Below are 24,916 nucleotides of genomic sequence, written 5' to 3'. Positions count from 1 at the left end.
AGAATATAATTAAAAAAAATGAATGAAAAACAAATATATGCATGATATGTAACTTATCAACAAAGAACAACCACTGAATTACAGACTCCTGACTTGGGACAGACACATACATGTACATACAGAATGTGGCAGGGTTTAACAAGTTAGCAGGATCCCAATCCTCCCCTAACTTGGGACAGTGGGGAAAAGTACAACATATGAACTATAAAATCAGTTGAAAAAGGCTCCACTCATCTGATTGATCATGCAGGATACAAATAGAAATACATATTACAATAAACAGCTGCGCCATGAGCGCATGATACGCCCGACGTCTTGTGTGGAAGTTTTATGCAATAAACATAAATAGTTTCTGAGAAAGTTTTAAGCAATAACCATATATTGTTTTTGAGACACGGCGGGACATGTGGAACCCCCAACCCTGTTTTTTTTTTACAAAAAACTAAATATCACAAAAATAAAATTTTGAATCAAAACCAATAAACAGCTGCGCCACGAGCACATGATACGCCCATTGTCTTAAGGAAAAAAACATAAATGTTTTTTGAATAACATAGGGATTGTACAGGAAGTCATGCTAAGTATATCCTGACTCATTCCTTATTCCTGATCCATATATAGGAAGTTAATATAAGAGAAAGAAAAAAATTTGCTCACAACAAAATTGTTTTATATAATTTTGCATGTCAATACATAAATTGAAAATTTCCATAAAATAGAATTTTGAATCATCACCAAAAAGTATACAGATCTTTAGATTAATATAACAAAGAAGTGTGTAAAGTTTTAAGCAATAATCATAAATTGTTTATGAGATACGGCACAAGATGTAAAAAAAAACAAACTCCCCCTTTTTTTACAAAATACTCAATAACTCAAAAATGAAATTATGAGTCATCACCAAAAAGTATACAGATCTTTAGATTAATATAACAAAGACATGTGTAAAGTTTTAAGCAATAATCATGAATCGTTTTTGAGATATGGCGCGACATGTAAAAAACCCCTCCCCCTTTTTTCCAAAATACTCAATAACTCAAATATGAAATTTTGAATCATCACCAAAAAGTATACAGATATTAAGATTAATATAACTAAGAAGTGTTTAAAGTTTTAAGCCATAATCAAGAATTGTTTTTGAGATACGGTGCGACATGTGAAAAAACCACACCCCCTGGTTAAGTTACAGTGTGCCGTAACTCAAAAAGTTTTAATCTTATTTTCACCAAAAAGTATACAGATCATTTGACCATCATAAGAAACAACTATATTAAGTTTCATGAAATTTGGATAAGTCCTTCTCAAGTTACGGTGCGACATGTTTACGCCGGACAGACAGACGGACAGACGGACGGACGGACTGACTGACACTGGACATTTGTATACCATAGTACGTCCCATCTTCGCTAGCCAAGGGTTACGATACACTCTCGCTCTTTTCACCCTTGGCGGATTGAGCCAACATTTGTGATAACAATGTTGCGCCATCTATCGGAAGATAAAAATCACGCCCATTCCGAATACATTATTCTTGACAAATGGTAGCACTGGAACTCTTAAATTAGGAGGTAAAAACATGGTAGCGTCTAGATTCTACACACTTGATAAAGCCGGAAATGAAAATATAAGCCAACATTCATGCATTTGTGCATGAAAAATACACAGGAACTTCTATTGGTTGATAAAAAACATTCTAGTTGTCACTAAATATAGTCTTCTTTTTAGGGATGTAAGGACTTGATGCACAATAAACACGTGGTAATTGTTTACAAACACTTTATACATTTACACGTGATCATGTTATAGGCGCTTTTTGATTGGATGCAGCGAGTTTTGACTGCAACCAATAAAAATCTTTACCTTGTGTCTCCGAAATGTTGGCTCAATCCGCCAAGGGTGAAGAGAGCGGGAGTATATAGTAACCCTTGGCTAGCGAAGATGAGTACGTCCCGTCTTTGACGGATGTATAAAAACACAGAGTGGACGTAGTCAGGTACTTGTATCTCCCAACATCAAATTGACTCTAAGTACTGATCTGAGAGCACTCACAGATACTGACAGCTAGTTAAAAACCAATAAAAGTTTACATTTGCTTGCCTTGATGTCACTACCCACAAACATAGTATGTTTAAAACAACACCTTATATTCATATTAAAATTTTAAGAAAAAATATAAGTCATTCCTTTGCCTGTTAGACATAGATTGAAGCTTTCCCAAAGGAGTAGGTTCAGTAAGACCCCTTTTTGGCCCCAAAATATAGGAGTTTTACAAAATTGTGAAAATGTAATCTTTAACATGTTTAAGCTATATTTTGGAAAGTAAAATGCTTCTGCTACATAAATATGAACTATTTTAGACAATACAATGCACAAATATCACGTACTAGCATCATTAAGTCATGCTAAATTACTGAAATCTTCAAAATTTTAGTTTCCGTCTAAAATGAAAGTGGCCGCATTCATGTTAATTCATAATATTGAAACGTAAGTTGTATTTGGTGATAATACAAAACATGTATAAAGGTTGAGGATGAACACGGATGCGGCCACTTTCATTTTGGACAAAAACCATCTGAAAAGGGATGTTTATTGGCATATTTGATAGATTTTTCATATTTAAGCTTGAATCAGAGTATTTTTAATGACTTAGTCAGTTAAAATCTTCACATATACTAATAGAATCAATTGAAATAGACACTTAGATGTTTAAAAAGTGTCCAAAAACTTTTGTTAGATGAACCTAAAATTTGTGGCTAAAATCGGCCCTTACTGGACCTACACCTTTTAAATATTCACATTTTTAGGTATAAATGAAAACAATAATGATTACAAAAATGTATCTCTAAGATGTTAATTTACATTCAATTTCATATTTTAATTATTTCAATATGTATAGACTTTTACTTAGTGAAAAGAAATTATAGATAGAATTATTATCTTTTGAACAGTTCAAAGGAAAGAAAGATTTAGTACTGGATACAGAGCTTATGAAACCATTAGACAGAGTGGCTGGAGCTACAATGCTTAAGGTATTATTATAATGGATATATTATTCTCGAAACTATATACTTATAAAAAGGAAAATGTGGTATGATTGACATTTAGACTACTCTCCCCAAGAGACCAAATTGACACAGAAATTAACAAATATAGGTTATCGTACAGACTTCATCACTGAGCAAAGCCCATACCACATAGTCAGCTATAAAAGGCCCCGAAATGACAATGTAAAACAATTCAAATGAGAAAACTCACTGCCTTATTTATATAAGAAATGAAACAAAAACAAAAATGTATCACATAAACAATCGACAATTACTGAATTATAGGCTCCTGACCATATTCCCTAGTCCTCATACAAAGATATAGCAAGTTACTTTTTTATATGACCGCAAAATTTGAAAAAATTTTCGTCGTATATTGCTATCACGTTGGCATCGTCGTCTGCGTCGTCGTCGTCGTCGTCCGAATACTTTTAGTTTTCGCACTCTAACTTTAGTAAAAGTGAATGGAAATCTATGAAATTTTAACACAAGGTTTATGACCACAAAAGGAAGGTTGGTAAAGATTTTGGGAATTTTGGTCCCAACATTTTAGGAATTAGGGGCCAAAAAGGGCCCAAATAAGCATTTTCTTGGTTTTCGCACTATAACTTTAGTTTAAGTTAATAGAAATCTATGAAATTTTGACACAAGGTTTATGACCACAAAAGAACGGTTGGGATTGATTTTGGGAGTTTTGGTTTCAACAGTTTAGGAATTAGGGGCCAAAAAAGGGCCCAAATAAGCATTATTCTTGGTTTTCGCACAATAACTTTAGTTTAAGTAAATAGAAATCAATGAAATTTAAACACAATGTTAATGACTACAAAAGGAAGGTTGGTATTGATTTTGGGAGTTTAGGTCCCAGCAGAATAAGGGGCCCAAAGGGTCCAAAATTAAACTTTGTTTGATTTCATCCAAATTGAATAATTGGGGTTCTTTGATATGCCGAATCTAACTGTCATGACTGTGTATGTAGATTCTTAACTTTTGGTCCCGTTTTCAAATTTGTCTACATTAAGGTCCAAAGGGTCCAAAATTAAACTTAGTTTGATTTTGACAAAAAATGAATCAGTTAGGTTCTTTGATATGCTGAATCTAAAAATGTACTTAGATTCTTGATTATTGGCCCAGTTTTCAAGTTGGTCCAAATCGGGGTCCAAAATTAAACTTTGTTTGATTTCATCAAAAATTGAATAAATGGGGTTCTTTGATATACCAAATCTAACTGTGTATGTAGATTCTTCATTTTTGGTCCTGTTTTCAAATTGGTCTACACTAAAGTCCAAAGGGTCCAAAATTAAACTTAGTCTGATTTTAACAAAAATTGAAATCTTGGGGTTCTTTGATATGCTGAATCCAAAAATGTACTTAGATTTTTTATTATGGGCCCAGTTTTCAAGTTGGTCCAAATCAGGATCTAAAATTATTATATTAAGTATTGTGCAATAGCAAGTCTTTTCAATTGCACAGTATTGCGCAATGGCAAGAAATATCTAATTGCACAATATTGTGAAATAGCAATTTTTTTTTTAATTAGAGTTATCTTTCTTTGTCCAGAATAGTAAGCAAGAAATATCTAATTGCAAAATATTGTGCAATAGCAAGATTTTTTTTTAATTGGAGTTATCTTTCTTTGTCCAGAATCAACTTAAATCTTTGTTATATACAATATACAATGTATATTCACTTTTTACTACCAACTGATAAATTAAAATAATCTTTACCATTCAGTGATAACAAGCAGTTTTTTTACATCTTAATATTTTATGATGTATTTAAATGAGTAGTTATTGTTGCAAACTCCATTAGAAATTTTAATTGAGATTAGTTTTGGAATAAGGGAAAGGGGGATGTGATTAAAAAAATTGGGTTCAATTTTTCTCATTTGAAATTTCATAAATAAAAAAGAAAATTTCTTCAAACATTTTTTTGAGAGGATTAATATTCAACAGCATAGTGAATTGCTCTAAGAGAAAACAAAAATTTTAAGTTCATTAGAACACACTCATTCTGTGTCAGAAACCTATGCTGTGTCAACTATTTAATCACAATCCAAATTTAGAGCTGAATCCAGCTTGAATGTTGTGTCCATACTTGCCCCAACCGTTCAGGGTTCAACCTCTGCGGTCGTATAAAGCTATGCCCTGCGGAGCATCTGGTTTTATAATCTTTAAAATGTGATTCATCTGTACCCATAGAATCCACAAAAATTGGTATTCAATAAATATTGATGAATCCAAAGTATGAGTAATTGGTCCACAATATGTATACATTTTATGGAATGATATTTACACTTTTATGATTTCAGCAAAGAAATGTACTATGATCATGATTAATTTGTCCACTTTTTATGTTATGTAGACAATAACTGTTAGGTTCTTTAAATATCAGCTGCATTTGTACGAGGCTAGGAAACAAGGTGTATTCGAGCTTTTAGCGAGCTACTACACCTGTTTCAAGACGAGCTGATATTTAAAGACACTAAACAGTTATTGTCTTTATCCTGCAATTAATTCTGTATATTGTTTGTTTTTTTGAAAGACACAAAAAGTAACATATTTAGCATATATTTGATTTGTAATCTCTTGAGGTTGGCATAGTAATATCAAAATCACACATTACGCTGAAGACGGGTTCACAAAAAAGAATCTTGAATGGTCAACAATAATACATCGCTCAAGGTGAATAATTATCTATTTTAACATAACAACTAATTTCAACAGTAAAAACAAATAACAAAACATTGTCAAATTTGAAACAGAAGTGTACAAGTTGTCCTATGCTTCAGACTTGACATTAACTAAACATGCATGCTGAAATTGACATGGTTGATTTTGTAACACAATCATGCATACACATTCAAGTTTTGAAATCGACAATTGGCATCGTCATTGGAATGCAACTGGAATACACATTCTGATGTCACACAGGTTCAAACAATACTCAGTCCGACAGTGGGCGGAGCTTTAAAGCGATATCTGTAAAGTATACAGATACATCATAGCGATATCTGTAGGGCTGTATCTGTCTAGTAGGACACCCAATTGCAGGATAAATATAGTTATTAAAGGTACCAAGATTATAACTTAATACGCCAGACGCATGTTTCGTCTACAAGCTAAAGCTCGAGTTACACCTGTTTCTTAACCTGGTACAAAAACAGCTGATATTTGAATACACTATACAGTTATTGCCTATATAATTGACTATAAAATTTACTTATTTCTGATTTCAGCAAAGACATGTAGATAAAATTTTCAAGCTAGACCCAACACAGAAGTCAATACATGGGTGTGAACAGTATGTATATCATGTATATCCTGAAGTGCTGTTAAGTTTTTCATTTCAAAGTGAAACAAAACATGCCATTTCACAAGAATTCCTAGTTTCTTTTTTTTTTGCACAAGCAAGATTCAAATTAGTGAAAGTAGAAATATTATAACTTAGGAGTAGAAAGAAGGAAAATTTGTTTCTCCCTTGAATACTTTCAGTCTATTGAAAAATCTTTGACAGGACAGGTAAACAATAGTGCTTTTTAATACTTGTGACTGCTACCATTTACAGTACCTGAATTTACTTGTTCTTTGCCACAAACAGTCTGCATTCATGTACATGCTTGTCAGAAATTAGCTATTTATTGAAAACTGAATTTCGCTGTTCACCTATACCCAAGAAATCCACGAATATTGGTTTCTAATGAATAATAATGAACCCACAGTATCATGTAAATAGCTTACTCATTTATGTAGAATATATTATTTTGTACAGGAGGGTGTATTTAGTACGGCCACAAATGACCACCATGAAGGTCATAGCTGACCATGTCAACTCAGATAGAAGCAGCAATATCAAAAGAGAGTACAGAATCATTATGGTGCCACGGAAGGTCAGTTTTGAATTTCTTCCATTTGATGGAACCATGAAAGTCTTTATTCAAAATGACTTTGTCAGAATAGGACCTCCATAAAAATACTTATGAATAAAAGGAAATGTTGGTATATATGTAAATCAGACTGAGTAACCTCACACACAACTAATTAAAGACATCTAGAGGTCAAGATACATATTTCCTTAAATTCTCCTATGGTTGTAGCCTGTTATCTATTTCTTGCATGCTTAATAGATATTTCTTTTCTGACTACTCATTGCGTACTAGTGTGATACAAAAAAGTCAACAATCAAAAGGACCTTAAGAGCTACATATCGGTACATGTATTTGCATCTATGGTCCGTAAATATCAAAATCATCAAAAGGACATTAAGAGCTGCGTATTCCCAGCTAATGAAAGGACATATGATGTCATAATGTAATGTGCCAATTACAAGATCAGTATTTCACAATTGTTTTTAATTTTACACATTGAGAGTGTTGACCATTAGAAAAATAGGTTCAAGAACTTGTGAAAATTGGATATTGCTTGCTATAAACTCTCATAGCAGTAATTTACCAGTAATTTAATTGAAATGGTAATAATAAACTTCATGAAACTAGTTTAGTATTAGTTATATTGAAGTCAAGTTGATATCACTCGTTATGAAACCTATAAATATTTGCAGTAGGTGAACATATGGATTTTTATCAACTGTATGAAGAATCAACTCATTCTGCATGTTTTTTTAATTGATGAAAGAGCAATCCAAGAATGAATTTATCACCTCGGTCAATAAACAAATCAACACTTTTTCACGCATTTTTCTGTTCTTAGTGCAATATTGAAAAAAATCACAAACTTTATTAATTTGAAAAGTAGTTGACATTTACATGTATTGTAAAAGATAAGACAATAAATTATCTATGATGTGTTTATATTTCAGTTACATGTATGTGAGATGATACTTGAACATGAGGGTGTTATGGGATATATAACAATACATGAGTTACAGATGGATCTGATACCACTAGACAGAGATATACTGTCATTAGAGTTACCTCAGTTCTTTAGGTCATTTTATCTGGTTTGTATTTAATTTATCACTATTTTAATTATTTAATTTTTCATAATAAAGATAAGATAGATAACATAGTTTAATCATCCAATTATGGTGCCCAAAATTTGAGCTATACAATCAGATGAATTACAAAATAAAGCACAGAAAATGATTAGCATGATTAAAGTACATTTAAACTAAAAAAACAACAACATGAAAACACATTCACACTAAGTAACCTGATATAAACCAAGTTATTGACAAAATGTAGTTGTTATGAGTGCCACTGTAACCTGGAGAAATTGCATAATAATTTATAGTTCTATGTCTATGGGAGACAACTCCTGGTCGATTTTATTACATATATATCTATATTTATTTTTCTTCTATTTTTTTTTTCAAACAACGATGATATTTTCTATGATTTTCTTTTGTTCTTCAAAAAGGGAGTGCAATAAATAAGATAAGTTAGAAGTAACAAACCAATCTTCAGATGAAAGATTCCAAACAAATTTCATTCATCAGATAATTTCTAAAAATTTTGGAATTTAAATTAGACAGATGTTGAGATCTAGTATCTTTTAGAACAGGACATTTTAAAAGAAATTGTAGTTCATCTTCAACTGCATTCTTACATAGGTTTCACTTTCTGTCTTCAGCTTTAATTCCAATATACCTCCCTCTTTTGGTTTCAAGATCATGACAGCTAGTTCTAAATCTTGTAATTATTTGCCTGTCTTTTTGTGACTTCACTGTTAAATATGGTTCAAACATAAAAATATTTAAAAAATTTCTATAAGTTCTTCATTTATTGCCAGATTGTATAATGGTAAATTTCCCAGTATTGCTTTCTAAACTAGGTAACCATCTTTCTTTAAATTTAATAGTTACAGATTTTTTTAAACTTTTTTTAGTATATGGTTTTGTTTAAAGTTTGACTGGTTAACAAATCGATACTCGAAGTCATGAAATTTGAATATATGTTTCATGTTTCCTATTCAAGTATCCTGGTCACTATTGCTCAGGCAAAAATAATCATGATTATAATGCCTACCCATGTCAAAACTACAACAAAATATAGCTTTATTGTAGTTTTTACATGGATAGGCATTATATTTGTGTTATTTAAGCCCTCACTATCATTTGAGCAAAATAATCACAAATATAATGCTTACCATGTTAAAACTTAAATAAAGTATAGCTTGCATCAATTATTTCTTGAATAAAGTGTAGGGGTGAACCTTGACAAAGCTTAGTATGAATTTTCTCTAGAACAAGATAATCAGTTTCTTTTGATATAAAGTTGTCCAATGTTTCTGTTTCGTATGTGGTATCACCCGATACGACTCAGGTTTTCCTATTCAATAGATATTAGGTTATGTGGGGTTATGCTGTTCAGCCGATAACATAGTATACTATGTTACTATATAGTATCGGGTTATCCTGTTGAATAGAATAACTTAGAGTAACTATCTATAAGGTCTTTTCGAGCATGCGCAATTCCATTTAGCTAAGCACGCTGCATTCAGCATCACTGTTTTGGCGGCCATTTGTAGATTAAGACTAAAGACTGAAAAAAGATAAAAAGTAAGTGCCCATATTTATAAAAACACCTTTTTATCTGTAAGATAGTCTAAATATTTATGATATGTTGAAAGGCTGTTATTTTTTTCTTTCTTTGACGCCTTACATCGACGGAAAGCGTTATAACTTTAATAGCAAAAATAGAAAATATCCTTCCAACAAGACGTTACAAGGTGTCCAGCTTATCATGCCGTCTGCTGCTGGTATTTTTTTATTTTGTTTTTGTTTTTTTTATCCCACATTGACAAGAAAGGCGTCAAAGCAAACAATTACAATATTAGCCTTCCTAGACCAATTTATAAGGGTGATTGCCACAGGCACTTGTTTCTATCCATCAGTGTCCATGGAAATAGTCCAAATCGGAGGCGGATACAAAAATTTTCATAAATGGGGGCCCACTGGCTGCCTAAGAGGGGGCTGGTCACTTAACGCTTCAGTGAAATCCTATATAAGCAACAATAAGAAAAATCTGAAATGGGCTCCCCTCTCCCTAAATCCGCCTCTGCAAATTATGACATTTTGAACGAGTATTATATTTTTTTTCTTGGACGCCTTTGTCGCAGTAGGGTGTGAAAGGAAAATTTTTAAAATAGCCTTCCAAGACGTCAAAAAATTATTTGGACTAAAGAAACTATCAACGTATATTACATGTATTAATACGAAATATATGTTGTTAGTGGATCTTCCCATGGAAAGAAACAAGTGCCTATGCAAGTGTGGTTAAAATTACAGGGATATTGGATCAATGAAATTAACAACATCATCATAGGTAAAAATGTAGGATTAAATAATGTCCCGCATGAAATGATGTCTCATGGACCAAATTCAGGAGCGTAGGCACGTGCCTACACATAATTTTTTCACAAATATTTTTTTTTATTGAAAAAATAATGAACAACGTTATCTGTAGATGAAGGCCAGTGAAGTGGTCAAAATTCTTTGATTATCGAGTGTCATGTGTATACAAGTCTCTCGTTCTTAGTGAATGGAATATTGGATAGAATTGAATGGTTTTATGATTTTACCTTAAGATATGAAGAAACTACAAACTAGAACTTTGGTTCAGATCATTTCACTTCTATGAACAAAACTTGCATGAACCTCAACTTAGACACATGAGTTTTTTAATCAGTTGTTGTTAGTTTTCAACTAGCTTTCCACTTTGTCTTTACGCAATGAACCCCCCCCCCCCCCCCCCCTGGATCCGCCACTGGAATTTGACCAAAAACGTGTGACGTTATGGTGTACGGAATATAACGTTATTCCTTCTCAGAGAAATTGAGACAAAAATATGTGTCGGGATCTGAATGAGTATATTTTATTTTCATTTCCCCTGTCGACTGTCGTAAAGTTCCTAGTAATGCAATATAAAATTCTACTGAATCAGATATAATTTTATTTCGTCCTGCACATGGAATTTCACTCATATGACTCTCATATGAATTAATATCAATATCGTCCGATTTTCACATCAAACGAGCATATCATGACTTGAAACTTGCGTGAACAGGTTCCATGTGAATCTTATGATAATAGTTCATGCATAAATCACCGGAATTTTGTACACGTTAAAGTCACGTAAATATTTGAAATAAATTTTTTTAAATAATATCTTTGTTCTAAAATTTGATTAAAACCATTAAAAATACCTTCAGATTTTTGTTAAGTTTACGTGAAAATTAAATGAAACATTTCACGTGAGATTCGTCCGAATTACTGATTTTTAACTCCATCATATTAGACAATGGTGGTATCATCACTGCATCCCGTGATGCAGAAATATAGTATTTTAAAAAAAATTGATTCATTTAACAGTTTTTTAATTGCTCGGTTTGATGGTTGTTTAACGTTCAGTGGCAAATAGTTCATGCATGTTCGGGACGATACAATACAATTTTGAAAACAGTTGTTTATAAAAGACACATTTGATGCACCAGTCAAAAAAGATTTTGTGAAAATTATGAGGAAAAATAATGATCATGATAAAATACACATTCCAAAAAATAAAATAACAAAACTCCAAGAAAAAATCAAAATGAAAAAATCCCTTATCAAAGGACGAAATCAAAAGCTGAAAAACATCAAAAGAATGATAAACAGCTGTCATATTCTTGACTTGGTGCATACAATACATGTAGTATAGTGTACTCTGCGTTGTGTAAATGTGTTACTTGTTTGCTCAGCAAGTCGGACAAACCTTGCAAACTGTTAACCCGAATAATTCAGTCGTTATATTCCGCTTACTACATTAAGTAAGTAGGAGAGATCGATTACGGGGAGGGACTGAATTATTCGGGTTAGCAAACTGTATGCAAAATTTCACAAATTTCAACATTCTGTCATTTGTGAAAAATTATTTACATAACAAATCTTGAGATCATATATGCATTCTTTATATAAGTAAAACAACTGCGAAATTTAAAGGTTCCAGCTTGAAATTCAACCTGTATCAGATGTTGGTGACAATGCATATTTTTTATGCAGTTCATATAATGGAATGGTAATTTGGAGATCTGAAATGTAGTAGCAATGTAAGAAGGATAGCATTTCCGTCATTTCGTCTTTGGTGGAAACTTGACTAATTGGAAATTTTACCGCATCTCCTTATATTTCATAATGGTTTGAATTTTCTAGAGAAGAGCAAAAGTTTTAAGACTTAAACTAATATTTACCAAGAGACTGAAATGTTACTGTGACAATTATACTACACATACTCAAAATTTTCCAACGTTTAGTAAAACTACAAATAAGAAGTGTAAAGATACTATTCCATAAGCATTAGTCACGATTTTCTTGATGTCTTCAAGGTGTTGATGTCAGTTAATTAATGCCCAGCTGTTGCTATCTTATAAATTGCATATCACATATCTCCATTTATCATTCTATCAGCCAACTTTTGTACAAATAACATGTACATGTACACAAATTTTTTTTTATTCGTACTTGTACTTTTACAAATAAAGTCTCATGTTACCCCACTTCCAAAATGAGCAAGCGGTAACGTAGATATTTAGTTTTGCGTAACTGTTCAATTTTGGTCTTCCTCGCGGTCTGCGTTTAAACTTTGTCGAATTTTTTGAAAAAATTAGAGGCAATGATTTAAATTTTAACAACTAAAGTTACAAGTGACGGGGGTAAATTGTAGGATTGATTGCTTTGATTATTGGTTGGTTAACGTCCAGTGGGAAATAGTTCATGCATGTTCAGGACGAGAACAAGTTAACAATAAATACAATAGGTAGGTTTTGCAATAGAGGCAGGGCATCCGCGATGATGGTCGGGAAAATTTAAACTGACGCTATACATGTATATATATACTTGTATACTTGTTCTAAAAACTAATTTTAAGTAAGAAACTTTCCGGGCCTTTTCCGACACCTATTATGCGAGCAATATGGCCCTCAGAGCCCTAAAAGGTAACTTTGTTAAATTTTTTTCAGTCGTTTTGTCTCCCAACTTGTACATGTACATTATTTCCAACTCAAAACTAAAAAAACACCGAATACCCATGCAAGCGTAAATTAACACGAATATAAAATCTAAATGATTTCAAGATCTAGCTTTTTTACAGTCTCTTGCCGTTTGAATAATAAAAAGTCAGCCGTTTGCATGTAAATTTCGAGAAAAAAATTATAACGGAATCAGGGAACACGGAACCGGTCTGACTACAGCCAGCCCCAACTATCAACTTGCGTTTGTAGACGCAAGTGGATACTCGGGGCTGGCTTTATTCAGACTGTAACGGAACCAGAATTTTGTTATTTTATTTCTGCCGAATCAAGTGCCCATGTATTTCTCAGCCTTCGTTAACTTTCTAATGCTTCATTCCGATGTTGCTGTCCGTCCTGAGTAGACGTGGTTTATACGATTACAAAGCTGGCACTGTATTTTAAAATATTTCCAAAACTATATCGAATTTACTCTGTACAGACCAATGAATTTCAGAGACTGTTTACACATGGAACACAGGAAAAGTTATTCGGCTAAATAACCACTTTTTTACATTCCATACAAACAAACTATTGTCTGTATGATTTTCAACGTCTGCTTGTATTGTGCTTTTCCCCCTAATTATATCCGTATTCTCATCCAAATAAATTTCAATTTTGTCCGAGCGGTGTTTTTGATGACCATTTTAAAACGAATTAATAGTTGTAAAATTCCCCGTTTTTTTCACACATTATCCTAAGCTTCTATGAATTAGATTTCTACTTTCAAAACAAAATTTCATGGAGATACGGCGTGAATCATGAAAAAGTACTTATTGCAAAAAAAAACCAAGGTTTACTTTTATAAATTGTTATTTGGATGGAGAGTTGTCTCATTGGCACTCACACCACATCTTCCTATATCTATACCAAGAATAAAAATAAATTGACAAAACTGTGCCTGTTATGCATAAGAACATATATAGATAAAGCGTGCAGATGCTTAAATATCAAAGAAACAGAATATTTAAAAAGTAAAGTAATACTTTTTAATGATTAACAATGAGCAGAATGATTGCCGGAAAACGATAAAACAATCTATGTCAAATAACCGCTACGTATTGCATCGAAACTCTCGTCACTCTGCATCTAGGGAAAGTTACCGTTAAAAATGCTACACAATACCCGCTGCATTGGCTTATATGTGTGAACGTTATTCGATAACGTCAGGAACGATAACTCATGGCGTAACGTCATTCGGTATCGTGTTACCTTAACATCTTTGAATTGTCCTTTTTAACAAGATCAATAATGTCAGAAATAATATTAGTATCGAGACACATCTGTGTTGTCTTTATTTAAATTTCAATAAGAATTTAATAACTAATTGATTAAAACATTTCAATGATTTCTAAATTATTTCCCTTCTTTAGGGACAGAAAAAAATAGCTACACTATGAAATTATGTGCAAGTATTAGGGACAATTTTTCACTAAGGGAGACACTATTTTATAGTTTACAAATGTGATATTCTAGCTGTCCCATGAACAAAATTTCACAGATGAACTGTGAAATAATGTTATAGAGGACACAATTTCATGGGACATTTTTTTGGCTCACAAAAATAGGGATTATTATTAGTTATTAAGGTCTTTCCTCTACGCGAGGAAAGACCTTATTGTTTTTCTAATGTTTTTTTTTCTTTTTTTTCTTCCAGCATTTTTTGGCGCGCCCTCCTACCGCTTCTATTGGACTTATTAATACCAAAATTGTACCATAGATAGACCTCAACATGAACTTTTACCAGATGAACTTTTGTAGGATTTCACCATCCCCTTTAGAAGTTATCTCCCTTTTATTGATTTTTTTCAACATGGTCCCCCCAAAATGTGTTAAAAGATATCATGGCTTTATTTAGACAATATGTGGATCTAATCATGTATTACCATATGAGGCTGCATAGGGTTTCATCATCTCCTTTGAGAGTTGTATCCCCTTGAAGCAATTTCTTTTATTTGCATTGTTCTCAAAAAGTATTAGAGATAGAATCGATTTGAAAATGGCAGCATGTACAAGAACAGATGGCAATGTTTATAAACATAAACAATTAATTTGTTACTAAGCCTTATAAGGAGTTATTTCCCTTTAAAAATTATAAATATTTTTTGAAAAGTTCTATTTCGGGAACCAGAAGTCATAGAGACTTGGAACTTTCACCAATAATCTTTAATTCATGTGACCTTTAATATGCACCCAAGGTCAAAGGTCACAGAGTGCAAAATAAAATTACACTGCAATTTCGAGCTTATATATTAGGAAAACGATAAGACTTTGCTGCATACATACATCATATAACATGTTCCTCTCGACGAGCTCTACATAAAAATGTCCGACCGTCTGTTCAAAAGTTACAACGGGATGATTCTTTAAAGTATAGTATTTTGTGTATATCTTTTTAAAGGTAACAGATATCAACCTACTATAAACTGCAAAGATGATCAGTAATGCAAGACCTTCAATTTGAGGTCAATGTCAGGTCATGATGAAATTTCACCTTGACCTTCACATTATACTATGACCTTGACCTTGTGATATTTGAAAGGTCAAGTGGTCCTGAGTTGAATGGTGATAGTCCCATGTCTCTACGACTTCCGGTTCTCAAGTTTGTTATTGCATCATATATTTGATGATTAATTGTGACCTTGGTAAACTTTGAAATTGACCCAATTCTTTTTCTATAATGTTGTCCTTTAATTCTCAACTTGAGTGCTTTTTTGACTTTTCACACTCAGGCTCAAGCTTGAAAATCAATGTCTTTGAGATTATTAATGATAATCTATAATTCCGGGAATGACATAGCTGCGGAACTGTACATGTAGCTTTTAGGTACATGTAGGTTCTTGTGTTATTATTTGACTATATTTGCGGACTATACACCTTATCGCTATTTGCCTTGTCGGCCGGCTAACCAGGCTGCTTGAACTTTTGACGCATACAACAATCACTTTTCCATTGTGGTGTCAGATATTTTGCTTTATGAAGTCAAAATTTTACGGGAACCTGTGATATCCAGTAATGGCGGACAAATAGCGATAAAGACCATGGTTTCAAATAGTAAAAAAATAATAGATGGGCCTAAGAGGGGGGTCTGACCTTTACAAGGACTCTGGTATCGGGTGTTTATAAGTTATGGATTTCCAGATTTGAGAATTCTTTTTTATTTAATTTCTTTCAATTCAAAGACATTTTCAAAATATTGCAGATCTATTAAAAACACACAGGAGAATACACTTAATAGTTTTATGAACATTTAATTAAAGACTTCTTACATAATATTTATTTAACATTAACTAATGGCTCTGTAATAACACTGCACAATTAAAATAGCCCATGATCATGATGATTGTAACATTTGAACATCATGTATTGAATGATATTTTAAGGATGCAGTGCAAACCATGAATTATTTTAAAAACCACAACTTTTAACAAAGAGTGATCAACCACTTGTTTTACTTCACATTTATTACTTTTTCAGATGAAAAGGATTCATTTAACAACAAAACCATCCAAAATAAAGAGGACTGTTTTTGATGGGGCATCTTCCAAATTCAAAACAAAACATGTCAGGATGACCTATAATGGTTCTGATGTTAGTAATAGCAACAATATCAACCAAGAAGTGACTAACCAACTTGCCCAAATAGATTATCCAGCTGACCAATTTGATTTTCAATGTGAAGGTATTTTCGTATTTAATATAATTGTCTGACATTAAGAATTTGTATTCTTGAAGAAGTATTCAAATAAATGTTCTATTTACATAAAATATTTAAGGTAGTACAGTTATACTTATGAATTTATAACCGGATTTTCTAGTACAATGTAAAAATTTATTGTACTTTACACCATTTTCACTATATTTTTGATTATTGCATCTGTGGACAATCATGATATCTTGTATAGATTTCTTGAAATTAGTCATAAAACGCAATACACTCTGACTCAAGAAAGATGGCTACTTTTTAAAGTAATTAAAAGTGTTGAATAACAACAACGGTAAAATTGTCTGACCACACATTTTGTATTTTACTTTTATACACCAGTTTACAGGATGTACGTATTATGATATTCTGTGCCTCGTGTGTCTACTTGATCATGTTAAACCAACAAATTGAAAACCACAAATTAAAAACCTGCGGCTGTATGAGTGTTTATTTGTCTTGTTAATTTGCCTGCTTTGTAACTGATCGAATTACAATGATTATGATAAATTGACTGTTTTTGCAGATAATGTGAACAGTAATCCTGGAAGAATCAATCTTACGTACGCAGAAAAAAGGAAAAGGGTAATGGGAGCATGGGACTTGCTGAGAGACAAGCTCATTGACACCAGGTTGGAGGAACAGTCCCCAGCAACTCATTGTTGTTGCTTTTGTGAATCATCTGTTGATGATGTTATTTTTTGTCAGGATTGTGGTCCCTCTGCATATTACTGTGATACTTGCTGTAAGAGGATTCACCAGAACATTCTGTTCCATAAACCACACCAGTGGAAGGTAAAATATGGCCATAATATATAAATAAAAAAAGATGTGGTATAATTGTTAATGAAACAACTCTCCACAAGCATACAAGAGACCAAATGACAAAGAAATTATTAACTATAGGTCGCTGTACAGCCTTCAACAATGAGCAAAGCCCTGAAATGACAATGTAAAACAATTTAAATGAGAAAACTAACAGCCTAATTTTTGTAAAGAAAATGAACGAAAAACATATGTAACACATAAGCAAACGACAACCATGGAATTACAGGCTCATGACTTGGATCAGGCACATACATACAGAATGTGGTGGGGTTAACATGTTAGCAATATTATCCCAACCCTCTCCCTAACCTGGGACATGTTTTGATAGTTTAACATATGAACGAACTATAAAAATCAGTTGAAAAAGGCTTAACTCATCAGATGGATAAAAATACAAATGTTACTAGTACAAGTGGACGTGGCCGGGTACTTGTACATCCCGGTGCGGGAATTTCTCGCTACATTGAAGACCTGTCGGTGACCTTCTGCTGTTGTTTTTTCTATGGTTGGGTTGTAATCTCTTTGACACATTCCCAATTTCCATTCTCAATTTTATTAATTTTAGTTAGTACAGATTTGAGAGTACTCTCAGTTGCTGACAGCTAGTTCAAATAAAAGAATCATGCATCTAAGGCTAATGTCATTTTTTCATGTGTTTAAATGTAGTTTAAAAACTTAACCATGTTAACTGAAAACTAGGATAGAAAAGCAATATTGCAGCTTTTAGAAATGTTTAAAAATTGATATACTTTACAATGCTTTTTGAGGTTATCTAATGAATATCATAAACCGTAAATAAGTTTTAAAAATTGAGAAGTTATTACTCACTATTTTCAATAAGAAAAAGTTTTAAAAATTGAGAAGTTATTACTCACTATTTTCAATAAGAATGTTCAAATGCTTAAAATGTACACACAAAAAAAACCCATGAAATTCATTGAAAAATTGTTAAGACGAGATTTAGTACAGCGGATATCAGAATAATTGATCACTTTATGGTAAAAGCATGAAACTTGGCAAAATGAAAGATTAAAGGGTATAGACAAAATTCAGAAATGGAGCCACGAAAAAAAAATCCAATATGGCCGCCAAATTCAAGATGGCCGACATAAGTATAACATCATTCACTTGATGAAGTCTTCCAATTCTAATGAGTTCCAAAGATGTCAGAAACTTAAGGAAATACAATTCAGATATGTTATTTATTATGTTGTTAAACCTTATGGTACAGAAATCATCAAAATGGAGTCCAAATTCAAAATGGCGCGTCAAAATGTCTAAGTTTTACCGTATTCGAATGTATACACCATCATTGTGTGATAGCAGAAAGTTACCAAAGCAGTGAAACTGATCATTTGATATCGACAAAGGCTTACAATGTATCACTTTTACCTGGGTACAAAGACAATATTTTCAAAATGGCGGCAATATTCAAAATGGCGCCGTTTAACACTTAAAAATTTGACGTTTGTTTTTGAATATGGTATAAAATGATTAAAAAATAATGGATCCAAATGCAGGGAAATCAAAATAAAGCTCAGTCTCAATCGGTTTCTCTTTCACAGTCCGGTGAGCATTTGCATAATGCTGTGCATTTTAGTGCTGCTTTCAAGCATTTACATGCTCCTCGACATCCTTTCTTACAGCCACAGTGGATGAGCTCTTGGCATGACATTGAAGCTTCAGCAAGCACAGACCAGAATGGTACCCAAGTACCATCAAGTTTTTGCCAACCAAATAAATCTGGTGATGGCATACCTGGATTTGCAACTAGACAATTTCCCCAAATAACACTACCTTGGTAAACTGCACGTTTCGTATGTTGAAGAAGTGCATCTCTTGTTGGAGGAATATTGTCAATTGTTCTTGTCTTTTGTGTGAATAACTGTTTTCTTAACTCATTCACCGTTTGAGCTGTACTAGACCGATCATACAAAAGAACAACATACCGTTCTATTACTTTCAACACTTTTAAAATTTCCACTTCATTTGGATTCTCAATAATCTGCAGAAATGCATCTGACAACTCCTCATATACGGACCATGTGTCCCATGCTAATTTCTTACCTTTCCCAGAAAAAGCTGAGACTGTGTCACAACCGGTAAAAGCATGGAACAGTGGAAAGACTTTCGATTTCAATGGTCCTAGAGCAAGGCACAATCTATGAACTGAAATATATCGGAAGTTCTTTCCAGTGCCAAAACCTATCCACAGCTGTTCAATTTGCAGTCTGTTGAAACAAGAGACAGACAAGACAACAACATCTGTGTCAACTGTTCTGATCAGTATTCTGTTGTGGCCTTTCAGGGAAGCATCTAAGGCATGCAACAACATTCTAGTATCAGCTTCCTCGTGTGAACATTGGCTTAACAATTCATAGCTGTGTTCTGCAGTATTTCCAAGGGCGTTGATCTTGTCAGTTACTACGATCTCATTGTCGATACCAGCACTGGTTATTTTATCAGCGAGAAAATGAAACAACTCAATTTTATTTTCATCTAGGCGCAAGAATTCCTGCCAATTTCCTGGTACATTTGTTTCATCTTGAACTCGTCTTCGAATACCCTTCCCACGTTTTCCTCGAGTAGATGCCTTTAAGCTATTGTCAATGTATGTGTCAAATACAATGTCAATTCTTTGTACATCTTTTCCAATATTCTGAATATACGGTATAAACACTTTTAAAGCGTATTCATTAAATGATTTGATATTGACAGGCTTAAGCATATTAACAACTGCAGATCCATCAAGAATAACAGACGACACTACAGGTTTAACATCTGTTGGAGGGGTTAACCTCTCCAGACATTTTGAAAGAAGGTCAGCTTTTGTTCCTAGACGTATAGTACCATTTTGACTAAGCAATGGAGGGAAAGCATGATTCTCATGTCTGAAGAAATCGTCAAGGTTTCCATCTCTTGATTGACAAGCAATATACAATCTTGAAAATAAAGAACAATTACTTTTCAAAGCCATTAGCTTGTGATCTGTCGTAGACGTTTTCTTTGCAGGAGGTGGTGTTTGAAAAAGTGGTAACTTATTCCTCTTGATGGTATCAAAGACAGACGTTGTTCGATCAACAAGGCGTTCTTTCATATACTTTTCAAACTGTTCTTGTCCCAATGATTCTATTGTGTTAACAGTTTTAACAACTGATATGTCAACAATGTTCTTCGAATCTAATACAAGCAAATCCTTACTTGTCTCTAAAAACGGATTTCCAAGATCATCAATTACATCATACAAAGACACAATGTCATTTCGGAAAGATTCTTGAAAGGATAATGTTTGTTCATGATGAAGTTTATTAGATGCGTTAGTGTTCACAAAGCATTCAGTGACATTTTCAAATTCATTTACCAACCTAGCCATTTCAGGCCCTGCAACCATCCATCTACGAAGCGCCCCTAGATTTTCCGTCAACCCAACAGCACCACCATTTGCTTTAACACAAGCATTATTTTGTTCGTGGGCTTGATCAATAGCCATACAGGAAAATTTCTTCTTGGTCTTGTTGACAACAAAGTTGCCCTCAAGGAATGCTCTGTGGGTTTCTGGGTTCGTTTTTGGTAACTGAACCATATCACACAGATGAATTGGTAGCCATCGTGAATAGTTGGTGTGATCCAAGGCAAAAAACCAAGGAATGATCTTTGAGAGAGCTTCAATATATAATGAAAAGTTAGCCTCACGTATAGACCTTATAAATATTAATACTGTCAATTCAAATCGGAGAGTTGTATACCAAAATTTAAAATGAGGAGATTCTTTAGATCGTTCCAAACACCAGTCTTCAAATTCTAAGGTAACCTCATCATCCCTCAAAACATCTTTGTATTGACAGTAAGCATTTGACAATAGACGGTAAAGTGTGCATGCTGTAACTTGGTGTACTCTACGTGTTTTTATATGACCGCAAAATTTGAAAAATTTTTCGTCGTATATTGCTATCACGTTGGCGTCATCGTCGTCGTCGTCGTCGTCCGAATACTTTTAGTTTTCGCACTCTAACTTTAGTAAAAGTGAATGGAAATCTATGAAATTTTAACACAAGGTTTATGACCACAAAAGGGAGGTTGGTATTGATTTTGGGAGTTTTGGTCCCAATATTTTAGGAATTAGGGGCCAAAAAGGGCCCAAATAAGCATTTTCTTGGTTTTCGCACTATAACTTTAGTTTAAGTCAATAGAAATCTATGAAATTTTGACACAAGGTTTATGACCACAAAAGAACGGTTGGGATTGATTTTGGGAGTTTTGGTTTCAACAGTTTAGGAATTAGGGGCCAAAAAAGGGCCCAAATAAGCATTATTCTTGGTTTTCGCACAATAACTTTAGTTTAAGTAAATAGAAATCAATGAAATTTAAATACAATGTTAATGACTACAAAAGGAAGGTTGGTATTGATTTTGGGAGTTTAGGTCCCAACAGTTTAGGAATTAGGGGCAAAAAAGGGACCCAAATAAGCATTTTTCTTGGTTTTCGCACCATAACGTTAGTATAAGTAAATAGAAATCTATGAAATTTAAACACAAGGTTTATGACCATAAAAGGAAGGTTGGTATTGATTTTGGGAGTTTTGGTTCCAACAGAATAAGGGGCCCAAAGGGTCCAAAATTAAACTTTGTTTGATTTCATCAAAATTGAATAATTGGGGTTCTTTGATATGCCGAATCTAACTGTCATGACTGTGTATGTAGATTCTTATCTTTTGGTCCCGTTTTCAAATTGGTCTACATTAAGGTCCAAAGGGTCCAAAATTAAACTTAGTTTGATTTTGACAAAAAATGAATCAGTTAGGTTCTTTGATATGCTGAATCTAAAAATGTACTTAGATTCTTGATTATTGGCCCAGTTTTCAAGTTGGTATAAATCGGGGTCCAAAATTAAAATTGAATAAATGGGGTTCTTTGATATACCAAATCTAACTGTGTATGTAGATTCTTCATTTTTGGTCCTGTTTTCAAATTGGTCTACACTAAAGTCCAAAGGGTCCAAAATTAAACTTAGTCTGATTTTAACAAAAATTGAAATCTTGGGGTTCTTTGATATGCTGAATCCAAAAATGTACTTAGATTTTTTATTATGGGCCCAGTTTTCAAGTTGGTCCAAATCAGGATCTAAAATTATTATATTAAGTATTGTGCAATAGCAAGTCTTTTCAATTGCACAGTATTGCGCAATGGCAAGAAATATCTAATTGCACAATATTGTGAAATAGCAAATTTTTTTTTAATTAGAGTTATCTTTCTTTGTCCAGAATAGTAAGCAAGAAATATCTAATTGCAAAATATTCTGCAATAGCAAGATTTTTTTTTAATTGGAGTTATCTTTCTTTGTCCAGAATCAACTTAAATCTTTGTTATATACAATATACAATGTATATTCACTTTTTACTACCAACTGATAAATTAAAATAATCTTTACCATTCAGTGATAACAAGCAGTTTTTTTACATCTTAATATTTTATGATGTATTTAAATGAGTAGTTATTGTTGCAAACTCCATTAGAAATTTTAATTGAGATTAGTTTTGGAATAAGGGAAAGGGGGATGTGATTAAAAAAATTGGGTTCAATTTTTCTCATTTGAAATTTCATAGATAAAAAAGAAAATTTCTTCAAACATTTTTTTGAGAGGATTAATATTCAACAGCATAGTGAATTGCTCTAAGAGAAAACAAAAATTTTAGGTTCATTAAAACACATTCATTCTGTGTCAGAAACCTATGCTGTGTCAACTATTTAATCACAATCCAAATTTAGAGCTGAATCCAGCTTGAATGTTGTGTCCATACTTGCCCCAACCGTTCAGGGTTCAACCTCTGCGGTCGTATAAAGCTACGCCCTGCGGAGCATCTGGTTGTAACATGAGATGCCTTTAGGAATGAATCAGCTGTACCTGGTGATGTAACCTGTGCATTTACTAACACACTAGTCCATCCACTATCTTCAAGCCAACTTCAAAGTGCTTTGAACGCAGCCATTTCTATGTGTAGGCCACCGAACATCATAACAAAGTGATCCTCACCACTGTATTAGTTTTGCTACAGTGAAAAGGGGTTGGTCAAAAGCAACAACTGGAGTTTGGCCTGGATTTAGCTTTCTAACAGCGCTACGAATTATGTTCAATGAGTGTCGTATCATTGCAACAGATTTTGCTTGCTCATGAAACAGAGGTAAAAGGGCAGACACTGCTGGTAATTTATTCCCATCTGGCAGGACTGCAGCATGATAGGCGGACCATGAAATATTTGTACCCACTGTAGCCCTAACACTTGAATTTTCTGCAACATGTTTCAGCCATTTGAATTCCCCTTTTAATGCAGCTGGGAATGAGAACATATCAATTGAAAGTTCTCCTTCAACTAATGGAATATCTGGTTCGTTGAATCTTAGTACAGCTGGTGGAAGATTTGAATAACTCTCTGGTAAAAGAGAAACTCTCTTTGACTGACATTTCAACATAGTTTCAGATTGGTCCAATGCTTGAACAACGCCTTGAGCATCCTCTGAAATATGTTGGAATAAAGATATACCTGTACCATGGAATGAATCTTTTGACGATATACTGCTTGGATTGTGATCAATGTTGTCTACAGCAGATGAAGTGAATACATTTTGAAATAGATTGGTAGGGCAAACAATACCTTCTTGAACATATTAAACGACGTCAAGCATCATTGGCCATTGAAGTAGAAATTTCTAACACTCGATCGTAGGAGACAGACAGTCCAAGTTTGAAGAAAGTATCTACTAGATCACGTTTTCTAGTCTTACAGTGGATCATGACTCCCAAATAAGCACAAACTGGAGGTTCATGATCTTTCATGTGACGGTTGGATTGTTTCTTTGTACAACTATACATCAGAAGCTGTGCTATTGTTAATGTCGACTGAGAATAGGAACGGTCCTGAATGTTGGGTCCAAACTGAATCATACTGATTAAAGAAAGCAATGACTGGGGTACAGAAGCTTCCTGACATCCCTGTGGGAAGGTTCCTTTGAATTCTGAATTTGATGCGAAAATATCTTTACGAACAAACGTAGCTGCTTTTGATATGTTGACAAACTCATTATCAAAGTCTTCTAAGCAGACTCTCTTCAATGCAGGACCAATGTCATCTTTGAAAGCAAGAATGTTTTCACGGCCTTGTTTGTAAGCATCTAAGTCTGGGAAATTAGATACAATTCTGTCTTTTAGTCGTGAACTATTAACCCTAGATGAAACATCTGCACCTAGACATGTTATTCTTTCCGTATACAGTTTACATAGATCTGACAATTTGTAAACACTTATGGTCTCATCGCATGACCTTGTTTCATTTATGTAAGAGACTA

At 33.3% G+C, this 24,916-nt stretch overlaps 1 protein-coding gene across 4 annotated transcripts in view; it reads left to right on the top strand.

Annotated features, from left to right (window-relative positions):
• Window positions 1-24,916, top strand: part of LOC143047159 (uncharacterized) — a 33,214-nt gene that overhangs the window by 1,397 nt on the left and 6,901 nt on the right. For all 4 annotated transcript variants that reach the window (XM_076220128.1, XM_076220125.1, XM_076220124.1 and 1 more), the window contains exons 2-7: window positions 2,949-3,029; window positions 6,280-6,344; window positions 6,813-6,930; window positions 7,860-8,000; window positions 16,523-16,727; window positions 17,275-17,543. In XM_076220128.1, coding sequence (XP_076076243.1) covers window positions 2,949-3,029; window positions 6,280-6,344; window positions 6,813-6,930; window positions 7,860-8,000; window positions 16,523-16,727; window positions 17,275-17,543 — 879 coding nt within the window. The remainder of the gene's footprint in view (window positions 1-2,948; window positions 3,030-6,279; window positions 6,345-6,812; window positions 6,931-7,859; window positions 8,001-16,522; window positions 16,728-17,274; window positions 17,544-24,916) is intronic.

Source organism: Mytilus galloprovincialis, chromosome 10 (genome assembly GCF_965363235.1).
Source record: "Mytilus galloprovincialis chromosome 10, xbMytGall1.hap1.1, whole genome shotgun sequence".
Lineage (NCBI taxonomy): Eukaryota > Metazoa > Mollusca > Bivalvia > Mytilida > Mytilidae > Mytilus > Mytilus galloprovincialis.
The sequence above is the reverse complement of the archived record's forward strand: the minus strand, read 5'-3'. Positions and strand labels throughout refer to the sequence as shown.